Source organism: Impatiens glandulifera, chromosome 6 (assembly GCF_907164915.1).
Source record: "Impatiens glandulifera chromosome 6, dImpGla2.1, whole genome shotgun sequence".
Taxonomy (NCBI): Eukaryota; Viridiplantae; Streptophyta; class Magnoliopsida; order Ericales; family Balsaminaceae; genus Impatiens; species Impatiens glandulifera.
The window spans coordinates 6,358-25,349 of NC_061867.1; the positions used below are offsets into that span (position 1 = coordinate 6,358).

Consider the following 18,992-nt stretch of genomic DNA (forward strand, 5'->3'; position numbering starts at 1 on the left):
ATAATAGTATAATCAAGTACAAAGTTAAAATTGATATCCTTTGTCTTAAGATTTGTTTTTATAATTTTGATTACAGACTTCCCACTAAAAATATTTTATATTTTAAGTTGAAATTAAAATTAAAATAAAATTTTAAATTAAATAAAAATTAATAATATAATGTGATGAATATTAATTAGAACAAAATTAAAATTTTATAGTCAATTTGACAAGAAAAATATTAATATAGACATACAAATTAGATAACGAAACATTTGTTTTAAATTTAGTTTAATATTTCATCTCATCATCAACCCAAATAGTATTTACTAAAAATAAAAATAAAAATTAATATATTATTTTCACTCTGAAAAGGCAACAATAGGTATATGTGTGCGACAGTAGTTTACATAATATTTTTAAATTTGTTTTATTATATAATTGTCACCAGAATTAATGTAACACATGAATTAAGTTAACCCTAAAATGTAGGTTATATGGAACCATGTCTATATGTATTGGAATGTCTAATATCAAAATTGTAGGTTATTTGATCTTCATTTTAGCTCTATTAATGTGCATGAATATGAGCTATTATAAAAATTTTATTCATATTTGTAGGGTAAAATATTTATTGAATTAATTCGAAATTAATTTATATCTGAAATTAATTTTGATAAAGATTCTCCAAATTACTTCAACAAAAATATAATCTCTAAGAGCTTGTTTGAGGAAGGGGTTATTTGGATAAATCCTGGGTTTTGTCGAAATAACCCTTATATGATAGAATTGATAAAAAACCAGGTTTTTTAAAATTTATACCAATTTTACCCTTTATATATATATATATATATATATATATATATATATATATATATATATATATATATATAATATTTTGTAAATGACATAATTTAATTTATATGAAATTAAATAAAATTTTAAAATATAATAAAATAAATATTAAAAAACTTTAAATATTTTAATATTATTATTAATAAAAAAACTCTATTTATTTATATATTATAATTAATAATACTTTTTTTAAATAAAATAATTTTATTTATATTAAATTAAATTTTGAAATATAATAAAATAAATATTAAAAAACTATACATATATTAATATTAACTTTTATTAATAAAAAATAAAATTTTAATATATATATATATATATTATAATTAATAATACTTTTTTTAAATGAAATAATTTAATTTCTATTAAATTAAATTTTAAAATATAATAAAATAAATATTAAAAACTATACATATATTAGTATTAACTTTTATTAATATAAAAATAAAATTTTAAATAAATATTAATTTTATAAATTATTACTATTAAAATTTAAATATTATATGAGATAATATAATATGTTATAGTTTTATTTATATTATAAATTTATTTTAATTATTATAATTAATTAAAAAAAAATTAAATAAAATAGTTTCAGTAGTCTATAATTATAATTTAAATGTCATTTAATTTTATTGTTATTATTTTCTTAAATTATATTATAATATTTTGATTTTATTAAATTAAAAAAATATTAACTTAAATTAATTAATATATTTATTTAGAATGAGTTTATATATATAAAAATAGAATAAATTTCTTTATAAATATTTAATTTATATGAGATATATTTATAAATTAATTAATATATATGTTATTCAAATATATTAACTTTATTTTTTAGTATAATTATTTATTTATTTGAATTATTTAAATTTTAATAGGGTATGTTATAATTGAATTTATATTGTGATTTTATTTTTATTTGAGATAATTAATAAAATTATTTAAAATGAAATAATTTTATAATTTAATTTATATTAAAATAATTAAAATATAAATAAATATTATATATATTAAAATAATTTTTTATTAATATAAAAATAAATATTGAAGTAGAGGATAATTTGGGTATTTTAATTAATAAAAGGATTGATGATGGGATGGAAAACCCAAAGATCAAACGATGCCTAAACTAGTTTTTCAAACTCTATAATCTCCCCTGTTTAAGTCACAGGCCCAGAAAAACAAGCCCATCTAATGTCGGTAGATAACTAATGATATATATTCATAACAATTTCTTCATAATACAGCGATGTGGGAAATTGTTAGTTACATAAAAAAAAAGTAGACCGAAAGAAATCCCTGGCACCATATGAGAACTGTATAGATCTTCTTGTTATATAAACTTCATCTTGCTATATAAGTCCCTGTATAACAAACTTCATCTTGCAATATAAGTCCCTGAAACAGATCGGAAAACAGTTGCAACGATTTAGGAAGCATTCTAATATAAAACTAAAAATAACATTAAGCAATATAGCAGGCCAACTGGAAGAAGATAAAAGCCAACATCCTGAAAAATTGGCCCTGGTAGATGTAAATAATGGACTCCTCTAGCAGCAACTCCATGAATCTATTCATTTTTACAACTTACATATCTGAAAAACATACATGGAGGAAGATAAAAATATGAGCAAAATGAACTATTAGATCATTGCCAAGAATTCAAAAATTACTGATATTCTATGATATTCTATTATACTAAATTAGTGTCTCTATATGCAGGTTCAATGTCTAGATTGATTTCCATGATTTCCATAATTCAATCCGGGACAACATAGAAACAATTTCAAAGTTTTTCCAATTTGGTAGTTTTATATAATCATGTGAAATTTCAATTTATTTGTTACACTCAACAGCATATCAAGTAATATTCTAGAAAAAAAAGAAGCATAATTTGAATTATAATAAAAGATTTGGCCTCCTATATGATTCATTGATGTCACTACTTGGTTTGGATCAATGAAAATGAATCTGACTTTTTCTAAAAAATATGATTATTTTTTCAGTGCATCAACAGAGAATTGCTTAGCATAGGTGTTTATTAAGTCATGTTATTTGCATGTGATGATCTTTTTGAAAAATTTGTTGATCATGCTACCAAAAGGCTAAATTTGATAAGAGCAGTCATTCTGTAAAACAAAGTTTTAAATCACTTGCACATTGAAAAATATAAAGGTCCATGGAATCATCAAATAGTTTTATAAAATAGATACCTAATTTTATAAAGTTCCCTATTCTCCGCATCCATTAATTTCAGAAACATCAACAACACAATTACCTCTCCAATATGCTGAGCATCAACAAGCATGCAGACCTTCATCTTGGGGCGAGGAATATGAGGCAACTTTACTAAACCACTGAAACGCTTGTCTTTCTGGGGATCATAATTCTTCAACCCAATCTGCAGTTCAACAGTTTCAATGAAGTTGCGCTTCTTCTCCTTAGCATCAGTTGATATCTGAGTAATAGCTTCTCTCAGGACATCACTCTGAAGCTTAATGTAGATAGAAAAAGAAAAAGATACGTTAGAACTTCATTATGCATGGGTCTGAAGCAACTTGACCAGTAATAGCTTATAATCAACTCTATAATTCAGTATAAGTGTACACAAATTTCACATTTTTGAAAAGCCATAGGTAGTTCATACAAATCAAGAACAAATTAAATGAATGAACATATAAATATCACCTTTAAATTCCAAAGGTAAAAAGAAAGGTAGCAAACAATTTCAACTGAATAGAGAAAAATAAAAAAATCCAACAGCTGTAAAAGATGCACAATAACGATAGCGGATTGATTAAAGATTCACAGCCAGGGAAAAAGTCTACTGTGTAAAAGATTCACATTTGAAATGTATTTTGTATAGTGAGCTAGATAGAAAAACATAACTACATACAAAAGAAATTCATATTTTCATTGGTTTCACAGAAGGAAGAAAAAAAACAATTGAAGATGACAATTTAAAGAGCACGCCGCCTAAGGAAAACAGAGAACGCTAAGCTAAGAACGGTGAAGCAGAGACAAAATAAAAACCCGTAGAGATGAAGGATTCTTCAAGAAATGAAATCTAGAGTAACTGATAACAAATTGAAATTGACCTAGAATGATCTGAATTAACTTATGCCTTCATCTTCTCCAATAGTCTTTATTGTAAACCATTAACAAATTAATACAACCTCAATGTATTCACAATTTCCCCTTGCACAAAACAGAGATGTGTTCATCACATAAAGTCATTTCAGCATTGTTATGTTGTTGTACATAGAAAAGAAATTTCAGTCAAATAGAAAACACAAACCAAAAACCTTACAAATCAGAAACAATTGTATAACATGCAAATTTATTACCTGAATATCGATTATACGTGAAGACAGAGCGTATTTGCGAGCTTCATCATCGTTGTAGAATATCTCGGAAGGCGTTTGCACTTCGGGCCCCCGACATATTCAGTCCGCACCGCACACAACAGAGAGCTAGATAATGTGGATTTTAGAATAAAAAGTTAAAGCAGAAAACTTATTTTCTAAATTTCAGAGAAACGACTATAATTAATCCTTACATATTCAGCATTTTTTTCATAGAATTAGAAAAACATCAATCGAAACATACAGAAACACAAACTGAGGTTAAAATGGTTAAAACCTATAGTTTGTTATCCAAGAGCCTCAATTTTCAACTTTCAGAATGTGAACTAAAAATGGATATGCTACTCTATAAGAAGAAAAACACTAAATTACCTTATCAGATTTCCTGTTGACTGGTCTTTTGAAGAAATTAGTACGTATGTGATTGCAACTAAGTTGGGCGATAACTCTCTTCATCTTTTTTCTGACTCAAAAAAAAGGTTATACAGCGGCTTAATGAAATCATCTGTGTGATGACTCAAAAAAAAATCTTACATCAGACTTGTTATGCTTTCCAGTAATCTCTTCCACTGCAACAGCTGGATCATAATCATTTCCTATAACTGAAAAAGCACTTACAAGATTCAGAACCCATTTGTGGAGACATAGAGAGATGCCTGTTAGAGAAAATGAGATGACTACCAATGTATGTATTTAAAGAACAAAATTGTGTTACATTAAAACTTGCAGCAACTTGTTTAATATTTCGCACTTCACTAAATACTAACACAGACTCCGCTAAAGAAAATAGACATAGCATGACAGGGTAATTGCAGAGAAGCTTGAACCTCTTGTATGCATGTCAGAAGATCATACCTTTCTCGGTAACTTTATTTGTAGTCTTCTTCTTATTAACTGCAACTGTCTCCTCCACTTTAAGCTCCACTTTTGGCGATTTACTTGTACCAGCTTCCCGCACTGGACTGTCATGTGTTTCAGAATCAGATGACAATGCCCAAATTGATTGGGCCTGTTTAAGAAAATACAATACATAAATCAGAATATGAGTACGAGTGGTACTGGGAAAAGCTTCGATACATTTGCAATCCTTTTCACATTATACAACTCTACCACAAGTCATCTTAAATTGATAGAATAAATAAATCCTTGAACTGAACCCCAGGCATATATCTTGTCGTGTAGAAGATATTACTCTTTAAATACACATTCCAAACAATGTTCTTTTCTGCTTAAGCCTCCTAATGGGTTCCCCGAGCCTATATAACACCAACACTGAATTGGTGATCTATTCTAATGCAAGTTGACATCCTGTGTTGGATTCTCCTTTGAGTCCATCTGTCTGTTTTCTAGAGAGACCCACGCTGATATGAGGAATAACTAAGGCAAGGTTATAGATGGAAACTGAACCCTGGCACTTATCTACTATGGACACCCCTTAAATAAAACTATTCTGAAGTGTGAGGTGAAATTAGGACAGAGACATAATAATATGATCAGAAAAAAGAGATTTGTCATGAAAAAATCGGAAAGACAACATGAGGATTGACCCTAAAACTTGTATATGATTGGTCCATAGATGGTTGTAGAATAAGTTTATGATACTTTTTCTAGTTAAATTGATATTATATATGATGTATATAACATAGCTCTTCGCAGATAAGGAAGTCCCAAATTTATAGAAGCTAGACTTTATCCTCCTTAACTAAATAGCAAGTAGTATATACAGAACTTTTCTATGTAATCAGTATCATTTAATTTCTAAGTAAGAGAGCAGAGCATGCTCTTATTCTTTTAATTTCCTCAATGACAACACATAATAAGCAAGCAAATTTGGAAAGATGGCCTTTACATTGTTTTCAGTGCATTCCTCTTCTTTTCCCACAACTTTTGGATCATTCTCCATCCCTACATTGTTATCCATAAGGCAACAAATTTATACTTTGAAGGTATACAATCTGGCGTAGGTTCCAGCTATAATATGATCAAAAATCTAATTCTGAAATTTGTGACTGGGAAAAGGAAGAACTTAATAAGCATTTTCTGTTGAACTACTCAATCAATGACACAATAGTAACATCTACCTGGTTTGCTAGGACGATCCGTTGTCTTCTTTTCCGAGATTAACCTTGCTGATTTTGCACGTTTATTTGGAGACTGCATTTTCTTTGATGCCTTTTTGACTGAGAACTCTTTGTGGTCATCTGCAACAACTGTATCCTCAGACGCTGGTTTATCATCGGTGCTTCTATCTTCACCAAGAGAATGGTCACCAGAAACTTCCGAATCAAATGAAAGATGCATAACTGACAGAGTGGAACCCTAATTAACCAGTGGAAATTCATAAAATTAGCTCTCAAGACATGAATTAATTTCTCAATGAGCATAACATATCGAACGGTTAAAGTTCATGATCCAACAACATAGATTCATATCTATAATAAGTTCATTAATTGGTAAATAGGAGAGAAAATAGTGCGCAACAAAAATACTGACATCTATGCAAATTAGCCCAAGTTCACATCGAATTAATTAACCTGCATTAACAGTTAAATTGTTGCTACATAAGACATCACGATGAAGAGATTAAAAATACACACACCTGAGGCTTGAAAGTGCGCAACGAGTCCGGTGATTCATCTCCAGGAATACTCATTATTATTATTTTTTATTTTTTTTCAAATTTCAAATCCTAATTATTCAAATCAGAATTTTTCTATACCAATGTTTCAACATGTTGTCTTCTTTTTCCGCTTGTCCTTCCTTTTCCTTTTCTTTTTGCAATGAAAAATGGATGAACTGAAAATGTTGATGAATACTATCTATTCTCATTTTGATTTCTTTCTTTATATGAACATGTTTTGATTTGATACAAAAAATTATTATTCAGAATTTTCGGGCTCTTCACCTTGTTGTCATCAACTTAAATTTCGAGATCATTGTTTTTATTTCCTTCAACTTCAGCTTTAGAATTCTCAGCAACTTTGGATTTCTCTGTATCAACCTTAGAATTCTCTTATTCCTCTTGATTAACATGAGTATCTTAATCTCTATTTTCATCCGTAACCATTTCAACTTGATTTGATTGAGAATCCTCAACTATCTCTTCAACATAATTAGGTTGAGGTTCCACCTCCTTCATCGTACTGCTTTCTTCTTGTATAGAATTTTATTTATCTTCTATTTCCTGTTTTTTAACCACATTTTTCTCTTTGAAAATAGACACATCTGTTTCATTTACCTGCATCTTTACTTTCTGGCCTTTATGAATTTTCTTATCTTCTTCCTTAACCAAATCACATTTTAGGCTTACATGTTGGAAGATATTGCAGAAAGTGCATCTGTCTGGCCTCCACTCATAAGTGATTTACATGAGTGTAGGTTATCCTTTTCTGTCTACTACGGTCATACTTTTCGGTAGTGTGTTTCTAGGATGCACATTAATGCTAATTCTAGTAAATGATAGGTGCTCTCCTCCTTCAATAATTGGATCCATGTATAATGGTCTAACCAATAAACCTGCAAAATGACTAAGTGCTTCAGAATTGTACATATGTTCAGGTATATTCCAGAGCTTGAACCATATCTGTGCAGTTTCTTTTGGTTTACTCAATAGGTTCAAGTCTTCAAACCATTTTTCCAATTTCATATAGTTGGATCCTATATATGTATGCCCATTTTCTAAAATTTCCTCCAAATTAGATCCTTTCTTAAATTTAAGGAAATATAAATTATGGACATTTGTTGAAATCTTCTCTAGCCCTTTTCCTTTTCATTGCTTCAACGATATATCTTTAATAATTGGGAATGATACTCTATTTTTTCCTATGTAGTTTCCCACAAGTATATTTTCCCATTCCTTTATACAGTTTTTCTCTACTTCAGTAGACAATTTAAATTCAAATTGAGAATTCAATACCTCCACTTTTGTTTGTGTATTGCCCAAGTAGTTTTTCCCTTCATATGCATGATCTTCTGACTTTTTTTGCATTGTTGTATTCCAGACTTCATTAGTTTTCCATGTCAAGTTGCTCATGATAGTATATGACTTAGATTTGGGAGCCTTCATCAGTTCCTTCATTGTAGCAACTTACCATTGAACAATTTCTTTATATTCTTATTTTTTCAGCAAATTCCAGTCTTAAAGATAATGAATGTTGAGTTGAATTGTAATCTGTTGTGCTTTCTCCTTATTGATGACAATTTCTCCCCTTTTGGCATGCATAAGGAGCTTTGTAGTCTGATTTTTGAGCTCAAACAGATTAGCTCTTTCATTATAGCGTATCTTTCAAACTCCTTCATTATCCCCCTGTTTTTCTGCATCATTTTTAACATGAATTTTCCCATTAGCAGTTGGAGCAGATTGTTTACTTGTGTTGGTATCCTGTTGTTTTTTGATAACTTCTTCAGCAATTATTTCAATTTCTTTGACGGCTACTTCATTGATTCCTTCCAGCACAAAATTTCTAACTTTTTTAGATTTTTTATTTTTGTTCTTTCCCTTTCCCATGATGGTAGAAACAGAGAATAAGAACAGAGTAACTGCAGGAAACCTTAAAAATGATCACAAATAAACCGCAATCGAGGGTAAATTCCTGCGATGTTTACAAATGCACAAGAAATCCTAGACTAGAGAAACTTAATGACTCACTTATGACGCAATAATATTTCAATTGTTTTTTTTAACTAACTCATTTAAATATAATTAGTTATATTCATCTCGTTTACCGTTTTTATCATTAAATTTGAAACTTTACCCTTAATAACATTTATTAATTAAACTCAAATTTTACTATTTATTTAGAAAATACTTTATTTGATTATTTTAAAACTCTATATTTTACATGTTTTGTTTAGATTTTATTATATTATTTATAAAAATTTAGACAAAAAATGATTCTCTTATAGAAGAAAATAATTTAGATAAACTTCACACTTAATAACAATAACAAATATTTATATTTATTGAAACTCAAATTTTACTCCTAATTTAGAAAATACTCTATTTAATTATTTTAAAACTATATAATTAAAGTCTATATACAACATTTATATGTATATATGTACTACATGCTTACATACATATACATATCCATACATTTACATATTCACTTGTGTTTGAACATTTGTAGAGAAGATTATATGAAATTAAAATAGATTATTTCTAGTCATTTGGGCTTTTTTAATGTGCTTTTTTCCATAAAAAATGAAAAACAAATAAATAATGCAACCAGTTTGTATGAATTCAATTTAGCATCTGAACAGTCAATAAGTAAAAAGAAATTCTACATACTTAAGAGCTAAAATCTGGTTAATATAATTCTATTACATATTAATTTTTTTTATATATTTAAAATATATAATTGTAATAAAATTTAATCATAATTTTTCGTCTAACACATTAAAAATATTTTTAAATAGTTGTAATAGAATTATACTTTATGTGTATGGCGCTAAACAGGAATTTATGGTGGAGACCGTGAATATATCTAATTGTGTGAATCAGTTTCTTGAATCCCCTAAGTTGAAGGAAGATATTAAATCTTTATATAGAATGTTGATTATTTATTTATTTCACTTCTTATTCTCAAAATGTTGCTCCAAAGGGAAAGTTTATTGTATTTGTATCAACAGAAGCAGAGACTGACATGTCTTTCCCAATTAAACACACACATATAAAATATAACATCGATCTATACAAATTACAGGAAGACCTTTCATGTCTCTTGTGTGCACATACTCTATGAATGCATAAAGGGAAGCCCTTCGCGAAACGAGAAACCCTTCGCGTAACGAGAAGCCTTCGCGAAACGAGAAGCCCTTCGTGAAACGGAACTCATATGATCTGCAAATATCATCATCGACATAAGAACAATAAGATGAACAAAAAATGAACCAATATGAACTAGTATGAACCAATATGAACAGATTTAATTGATTTAGGGTTAGGGTTTCATTAAGAACAACATAAATCGTTTGAAATAAAAATTATAGACAATAAGAACATAAATTAATTTAGGGTTTTCAGATGGAGATACTGGAAACATGAACATAAATCGATTTGAGTTAGGGTTAGGGTTTGAAATGAAGATATGGAAATAAGAACATAAATCTGTATTATAAACATCGATTCAGGGTTAAGGTTTTCTTATCTTTGTAGATTCAGGGCATAGCCGTAGTCGCCGTCGCCGAACAAGAACAGAGAGAGAAGAGAGAGAAACGAAATGAAGGAAATGAAAAAAATTGAGTATTTATATTAAACCTAATTCACTTCGCGAAGTCCTTTCGCGTTACGCGAAAAAGGTAATTCGTCTAAAAAAAATAAAGTGGTCACTAGATCAATTTTAATTATTGGGTGACCACAGAGGCAAATGCCCCCATCTTTAGGGTCATTTCGTCCAATTTCCCCTTTTAATTGGACCCCTAAACTTTCTTTTTCTTTTATTTTAATTTAAACTTAAAAAAAACCAAAAATAAAATAAACCTAAGGCCCTGTTTGTTTCCCAAATTTCACAAACGACTTTAAAATGAGGATTCGAACATCCAAACCACTTTCAAATTTCCCCAAAAATTCAAAAATGTTATTTACTTCAAAAAATAAATTTTCCTGGAATTTTCAGGACCCGTTTGAAAAAATGTTTATCTTCGCAGTGTTATGTCGGGAGTTTTTTGACTCCGAAAATTCCAAACTCGATTCCTGTGAGCTTTTAATAATATTTTTGACTATCATATGAAAGCTTTGGGAATTTTGGGAATTATTTTTGAAAATGATTCATTTTAATGAGTTGTACTTAGAGTTTTTCTTAACTTTGAAAATTCAAAAAAAGGGGAAACACTTGGGACCTTGGGTTATTTCATCATCTTCTCTCCTTTGTCCAAAGAGCATAAGATTTCCAATCTTCAACCCGAAACTTTGTCATTGTCGTTCATACTCGTATGTCCTCCCTCTGGAATCGTGACTCTTGTTTTTCTTGAGACCTTTGCTATATGCTTTTCAGTGTTTCAATGCTTTTTCAATGATTTATCCTCGTCAAGAACCTCATGAATAAGACTAGCCACTTGCAAATGATTAAGATTTTCCCACACAAGCAAAAGAGTTCTGAATTCAGAACGAAAACGTAATAATCCTTCAAACATCATATGGCCAATTACTTAGGAGTAGAGACTGTCTGTAAAGACAGGCGTATAGGACATAACGCCGTAGACCCTTTCCTAACACGTAACCAAACACTGAACTCTTAAAATAAATATCTGATTTTTTTTTCTTTAGTTTCTTTGGGAAGTAAACTAAATTGACGACTCTCAAGTCAATCAAGTCGATACATTCTCAAGTGTATCGATTTGAAACTTGTACGGACCAATCTAAAAGGCCTATGCTAAAGACCTCTGTTTTGGTTCCTCATCCCATTCAACTTTTTTTACGGATGTAGAGGAAGGCAAGTTAGGGGGTTCTTTGACATAGCTCGCCTTAGCACGCGAAAAACGTTTTCTCTAAAAAATAGTGCACGGGTCGTACCTACCATAAAATCCTTCATCTTCCAACAGGCGGGAGCTAGTGAGGAAGGTAAGGTATGGGGTCGACAATTTCCGGATCGCACAAACCACCCTTAAAGACGGGGTATTTTCAAAATTAGGAGACAGACATGAACGGGTGACGAAAAAAACGCGTACAACATTATATCAGCTTAGATTGAAATTTATTCTCTTATCAGGTTTGTATAATTTCAATTTTACATTTTATGATACCACAGCCGTAACACTCAATAAAAAAAATATATGTAATTTCCTCACTAGATATAATCTAAAAACTATTAATATGTGAGGTCAGGCATATGATGGTATGTTTAATGGTTTGCAAACTTTATTTCTTAAAGATTGCCCTTACGCGTATTATTTGCATTGCTTTGCTCATCGACTACAACTAACACTAGTTGCAGCGATTGAAAAGGAGATCTCTTATGCGACTTTTCTTTTCGAATCTAACGGCTATTATCAATATTATTACATCTTTTTCAAAAATGCAAATCCGAGTTACATTCAGCTCAAACTAATGAAATTGTTCGTTCTATTGTTGATGGTGAACGTGAGATTAGACGAGGAGCTCATATCATGCTTTGTTTCGTTGTGTGCTTAAACGATTCATATTTTTTAATATATGACGAACTACTTTTTTATATATATATATATTAGTTTTTGTAAAAATATTTTTTATTTCTGAACATCCACTGCTTTATCTAAAGACTTCCTCTCTTTTTATTCTTTCTTTCTGTCCACATAAAAACCCTCTTCTCTAACAACCCCCAAAACCCATTATCATCATAAAATAGTCCTCTAAAGTCTGTTCGGGGCACCCGACCCGGATCGAATCGGACCTGAAGTTGCCCCAAAAAAATCGGGTTATTAAATTACCCTAAATATCGGTTCGGAACCGATGGGTACCCGAACCCGATTTTTAATTGTTTTTTTAGTTATTTAACTCATTTTAACTCATTAAAATATTTTTAATTTTTATCTATATTTTAAATTTAATTTAGATCAAATTGAACAAAATTTTAATATTTTAAAATATTTTATATTATTAATTGATATAAAAAATTAATTCATATGTATTAAGCTTTGAAAAATTATTTAATAAAAAAAATTATAAAATATTATATAAAATAAAATATAACATCAATCATATATTATATAATATATAAATAGATAATATTTAAATATATATATATATATATATATATATATATATATATATATATTAAAAAAATCGGAACCAGGTTCAAGCCTACCTGTCTCTATATTGTATCTCTTCTTCCTTCTTTCTCAAGAACCGAAAGCACAGAATGTTTGTTATCTTTAATTACTCGAAACTGACCCGGAACCAATCCCGATTGATTCCGACCTGAAATTAAAATGGTTTAGTTCTTTCGGGTACCCGATCCGACGGAACAATATTGCCATGCCTACTTTCAGAAAACTTAAAGTGGCAGAAGTCATGGGTGTAGAACAAATGTTCCGGGATACCTCGCTATCAATTTTATTAATTATCAATATTATGTAATATATCATTCATAGATAACAAAAATAAAAGACATATTTTTCAAAATTCCTTATAAGATAAATTATACTATTCAAGTTCATCTGTCAAAGTTTTATTTAAATAAAACTATTAAGAAGTGTATGATTGTGGGAAGATGGAGTGGATATCATAATAAGTTAATAATTGTGGGAACCGAAATTGATTATTATTTCTTTTATTTAATTATTACTTTCTTTTGTTGAAAATTGTTATTATTTGTTTTTTTTTAATTAGGTCTTGTGAGTTGTGACATAGTTAAAAAAAAATAGTTTAAAAAAATTGATTGGGTCACGATCCAGTCTTAATATATATATAAAAAATATAAGGATTCCTAAATTTAAAAAATTAAAATTGTTTAACTAAAAGAAATGAGCTCCAGTCCAGTTTATAAGATCTCTTTTTTATTTGTATCACATGAACTAAGTTTTCAAAACCCTAATTCAGGTATAAGTAACATCAATAAGCTTCATTCATTAACACACGTGGGGAGGGGCAATATTACTAATCCTTATCTATGAGGATAAGTATGTAAAAAATATTTTTTGAAGAGCAAATTTAAATATTTGTAAAATTTGTTTTTAATATATCTAACATTTTATAAAACAAATCAAATCTTAATAATTTTTATTATAATAATTTTAATAATATAATTTTCCACATCTTTTAACTTCTCTTCCTCATTTATGTTTTATATATAATTTAAACTTTATTATTTCAATTTCTAAATATTTTTTAAAATGTTAAAATACTATTGTAGACATCCACATCTTGTACCCTAATTCTTATAATCTTAAAAATATATAATGAATCAAATAGGCTTAATGAGAATATATATTTATTAACTACTATTTGTGTTTTTTGTTTTTGTTTTTGTAGAATGAAGAAAAAGAAAAAAAAATGTGTTCCAAGCCTGACGGGGACAATGAGACAGCTGTCCAAACTCTCTAACACCGAATGAGCATAAACATGACATTTGTTTAAACCTCTAGTTCCCAAGCTTCTTTTTAATCTTATATGCATGTTAATTAGGATATTAATTTGAATATAAATATTTGTGTTCTTACAAAATTGTCACTAAACACTTATGTTTTTAATCTTAAAATATTAATATTAGAGACCCCTTTCTAAAAGAAAAATACAGACATGAGAGTTATAAAAAGAAAAAATTCTTTCATTAGTGTTTCTAAAAAGAATACTTTATTTTTCTCGATTTGTATATAGCAAATTAAATAACGAATCTAAAAAGGTTATAGCAAGTCAAATTAACAATTATTTTGTGTTTCTCAACTCATTTTGAGAGACATATGAAGTTTGTCTAACCTTCGTCATTTTTACAAGATTCGTGGAAAAAAAACCGGAATGCTAACTTTTAGGTTACTAAGCATTTTTATTGACAACTTAAGAATGTGAACTAGATATAAAAAAAAAAATGAGAAATTAACAACTCTAATGTCTAGAGACAAGAGAATAAAATAATTTTCTCATATCACTTGACTCATTTGCTAATAGAAAAAAAAACATTTGATTCAGCTTATTGACACACTTATTCGGTACTTTTGATATGATATCAGCTTATTTAATCGTTAATCTTAATTATATTTGATTCAGCTTATACGTTCAATTTTTTTTTTTTTTTATATTTATAATAATTTTTATTAATTAATATTATATATATATATATATAATGTTATATATATTTATTAATTTAATTTTAAATATTAATAAGTGATTAAAATTAAAAAATAAATTATATTTAAAAATAAATTATATTAATATATAAATTTTTATTAATATATAATTTTAAATATTAAAAAATAACTTAAATTAAAAAATATATATTTTAAAATAAATGATATGAATATAAAAAACAATTATTATTATTATATATATTTTTCAGTTTTCAACACTCACTCTGTAATTTTGAATTATCTTACCCTCTTCGTATTATCAATCTCAACTGTAATTATACTTTTAAATCATTAATTAAGGTTAGTTTGATTTCTGAAACTATAATTATAAATAAAGACAATATATTTATATTTCATATTTTATTTAATTAGTTTATATATATATATATATATATTAAGATATACATATTATAAATAATAAAAAAAAAATATTTAAATATATGTTTTTTTATTATAATAATTTTATATAAATATATAAAAATATATGAAATAGAATAAATAAAATGATTAGAAAGAAATTAAATAAATGAAAGAATAAATAAAATAATTAGAAATGAATTAAATAGCTGAGAGAGAATGAATAAAAAAATATTAAAAAAAAAGAGAGAAAAAAGATAAAAAAAACTGAAATTATAATTTTAAATGGGATGAAGGTGAGAGAAAATTGAATTTAAATGCAAAAATATGTTTGATTATAATTTTTTTGCGTGAGCTTATTACGCAATATTACTGTAACAACTTATTACGCAAACACACGTACCAAACACACGTACGTGGTTTATAAACGCTGAATGAATCACAATAGTCCTAACTTAAAAACAGTCCACCACATTCGAAAAGCTCAAGATTAAGAACATCAAGTATTAATAGATTAAGGGTACAATTGATCTAATCCCCAAAATAATTGTACTAGGGCTTCCTTCTTTTATTATTCCAAAAGAAGTTCAATTAGGGTTTAGGGTTTGCATACTCTACTACTAGCATTCATTCTATTCATTCAGCATCTCTGTTCAAGAACATAGATGTCTAATGTCTCCCATTCTAATCATTCATTAATTCATGTATGCTTAGAATCTGTTTTTGCTAACATAAAACTTCATTTGTTTGCTTGTATAGACAATTTTCTTCCTTTGGTTTGCGTTTTCTGGGTTTAGGGTTTAGGGGCTCCTCTTCTTAGTTGTGTGTTTATACATTTCCGATATGATTCTAATTCTTTTTAATCACACTTGTTTGACATATTGAAGGCAAAGTAGGTAACATTATGTACGAAAGTTGTTTATTATGCGTTTTACGTTCAATTCTAAGAGAATTTACGAAGACAATACACTTATGCTATAGTTGGTTCAAGACATCATTATGCTAAAACCTGCTCAGGATTATATATTATATAAAGACAATACACTTATTTTACTCTACTTTCACAAGAAAAAATGCAAAAAATCAGGAAAATTAACCTCTTCTTCCCTTAATTTTCTTTTAAAAGGGACAACTTTTCATTAAAAAGAACGCAACACAACCATATATGTATTCCTTCCCTTCTTATATTACACTCTCATGTAACATATTGTAACACAACCATTTCTGTTTTATCGAGAAATCCAATAACAATTGAAGCAATCATCCTTTATAGACAAAGGTTGAAGCATCTTATATGGAATCAGATGCCATCGTTGAGAAGAAACTATGATTTGAAAACTATATCCTTTACTGTGTGGGACATTGCATTGTTACCATTTATAATCCCCTTCTAAATTCTAATCTCTTTCATGATAGACTGAACTACCTGTTCACTGTACATCCCAAAACATTAATATTGAAATACTCTAGTTGTGAATATTCTCCAGGTAATGTAGGGGTTAAGTTCCTCCGCCATTGGCCATTTCTGGACCGTTTGCGGCTGTGCTTCGTTGAACCTCCATATTTTCAAATTATGGTGAAGCCAATTTTCTCTCACGGGCTTGATGTTACTGAAGTTCTAGGCATTGCTGGATGGCTGGTAGGTTGTCTTATACTGCAGGGGGATATTTACTAACATCTCATTCTGGCAGAAAATATATTAACTGTTCTCCTTTCATTGATTAGGACAATATTCTGGCCATTGCATCCGAGCAGACGAGTCTTTTCAATTAGGGATCTATTAACATTGAGTTTATGTTTCCATATATGTTAACATTGCTTCTCTTTGGCTGTGGTTCTAGTGACGTAGTGTTTACATAGTACCTAAGACTTAAGTTCAACAAAAAAAAAAGATAATTGACTTTACACTCTACTCGGGGAGAAGGTAGTTAGACTTTATAATGTGGTGATCATTTTATGTTGCAACTTCCTTTTTGGTTAATGATATACATTAGTTTGAGAAACAGAATGTATCATACTATCAACTACTTGTTTCTTTTTGGTTTCAAGCTATGTGTCTATTGAACATTAGTCTTCTCATAATGCAATTGATTGTATTCCTTTCTATAAAGAAAACTTGAGTCTCATGTCATTGATTTACTTCAAAGCGGATGTGTGTGATGTACTGAATGGGCTGTTTGCACTTTTTCTTTGGCTCTGATGTTTCCATTTCTTGTTTATGGAATCACAGTACGAAGTCTTTATTTACATCTCTTTCCGTCATAACAGCCGAAATGTATAAACTTGTTAATTTGCTACTATCTTTCATTCTCCACCGATTAATGTCGCCGAGAAATCCCAAATTTCCTGTTTTAATTTCATTTGTTTTATCTTCCCTTTGGAATCAGATTAGAAAACTTGAATTACGTTCAGTTTAGTCTCTCTCAAATCTAAGGTAATTGAATGAGCCTACAGTATGTTAAATCATTGCATACACGGAAAGTGAAAGAAATTTTATTTTTTAAATCATTTTCTCTATCATTACCTTATTTAAATGATTCAAACTCACTAAGTCTAGTTTACCTTTAAATATCTTGTAAATGAAACAATATATTATAAATGAAACAATTTAAATTTATTTTCAGTACAATTATTTTTATATGAAGATAACATTTTTTAAATTGAAAATTGGGTGTTTTTGTTTACTTGCAATTTGCGGATTATTTTATTTATATTTTCTCCTAAACAAATTTCAGGTTTCCGCTCAATCCAAACCAGACCAAGCTCGACACAAACAAATCTATGATATTCTTTCATGGAATCCTCCATATAATTTCTCAAGTTCACTGTACTCATCATCTACTACCTCTTCGGGTCGAATTGCATATCTAACTTGTTGCGCTTCAACGATGCCTGATTTGGCAAATCTGCTGAATTCTTCTTCTCCGGACATTTCTTCTCACCACTGTATAAAGTTTTACGCGAATCTAACAGTTCCCTTTTGCCTAAGTCAGCTGGAGATGGAGAAAGACCCGATTTCCGTGTATGCAATGGAAGCAGAGCTTACAGCTTTCCGCGGAGAAGAAAGAGGAAACTTCAAATGGAATTAGGGTTTATCGGCGGAGGCTGGGTTTGGGCGCGCGAACCAAGATTTCAATTGTCCTAATTTTTTTTTTTTGATTAAATTGATTTTTTCTCTCTTTCTCCCATCGTCACTTCAATCATTTCCTTCCTATACAGTGTATGCTCCGTAATTTTTAACAATAATAGGAAGTTAAATGTCTAAAACTCATTCTCCTCAAATAAACTTATTCATATTTTTAGGCTTGGACAAGCCCTATATGCAGACATTGGTTTAAGGAGGATATGATTGGGCATTCCTAAACACAGATGCTTCTTACCTTTCCTTCTTTCGGGCGCCCCAACATTTATAAGTTCTTTCAGTAGACGCGAATCTGACAGTTCCCTTTTGCCTTCTCTTACTATCTCTTCATTTCTTCTTGCAAAACGCATCCCAATTGTGAACTAGACTTGCTTTTTTAGTTTTAGATTTTAGGGCTTAAACAGTAGTAAAAAAACTTGAAGTTAGAGTTGTTGGAAGATATTATCTGAAAAACATTTAAAATTGTATACAAAGGAACAACTCAATCAAAGGATGCAAATGAAAGATAAGCCATAACAGGGAGATCA

At 28.8% G+C, this 18,992-nt stretch overlaps 2 protein-coding genes across 2 annotated transcripts; both read right to left on the minus strand.

Moving 5' to 3' along the window:
* Positions 1–2,169: 2,169 nt before the first annotated feature.
* On the minus strand, positions 2,170–4,077 carry LOC124941498 (60S ribosomal protein L10a-2-like). Its single transcript, XM_047481838.1, has 3 exons — positions 4,031–4,077; positions 3,119–3,371; positions 2,170–2,238 (listed from the first exon to the last, which is right to left on the minus strand). Exons 1-3 carry the CDS (start codon positions 4,075–4,077, stop codon positions 2,185–2,187), a joined length of 354 nt encoding a protein of 117 aa, XP_047337794.1. The 3' UTR covers positions 2,170–2,184.
* Positions 4,078–4,183: 106 nt separating this feature from the next.
* LOC124941501 lies at positions 4,184–6,858 on the minus strand. The gene is made up of 7 exons (XM_047481841.1): positions 6,805–6,858; positions 6,287–6,524; positions 6,055–6,110; positions 5,061–5,214; positions 4,740–4,807; positions 4,578–4,597; positions 4,184–4,313 (listed from the first exon to the last, which is right to left on the minus strand). The coding sequence occupies exons 1-7, from the start codon at positions 6,856–6,858 to the stop codon at positions 4,199–4,201; spliced, it is 705 nt and encodes a 234-aa protein (XP_047337797.1). The 3' UTR covers positions 4,184–4,198.
* Between the last annotated feature and the right edge of the window lie 12,134 nt (positions 6,859–18,992).

Coding starts and splice junctions, on each gene's coding strand:
- LOC124941498 (XM_047481838.1), bottom strand. CDS start 4,077: ATGACTTTATGTGATGAACACATCTCTGTTTTGTGCAAGGGGAAATT. Junction 3,372..4,030: donor GTTTTGTGCAAGGGGAAATT/GTGAATACATTG, acceptor TGCATAATGAAG/TTCTAACGTATCTTTTTCTT. Junction 2,239..3,118: donor ATGCTCAGCATATTGGAGAG/GTAATTGTGTTG, acceptor GATCTGTTTCAG/GGACTTATATTGCAAGATGA.
- LOC124941501 (XM_047481841.1), bottom strand. CDS start 6,858: ATGAGTATTCCTGGAGATGAATCACCGGACTCGTTGCGCACTTTCAAG. Junction 6,525..6,804: donor TGCGCACTTTCAAGCCTCAG/GTGTGTGTATTT, acceptor CTGGTTAATTAG/GGTTCCACTCTGTCAGTTAT. Junction 5,215..6,054: donor AGGAATGCACTGAAAACAAT/GTAAAGGCCATC, acceptor TTTCTTAAACAG/GCCCAATCAATTTGGGCATT.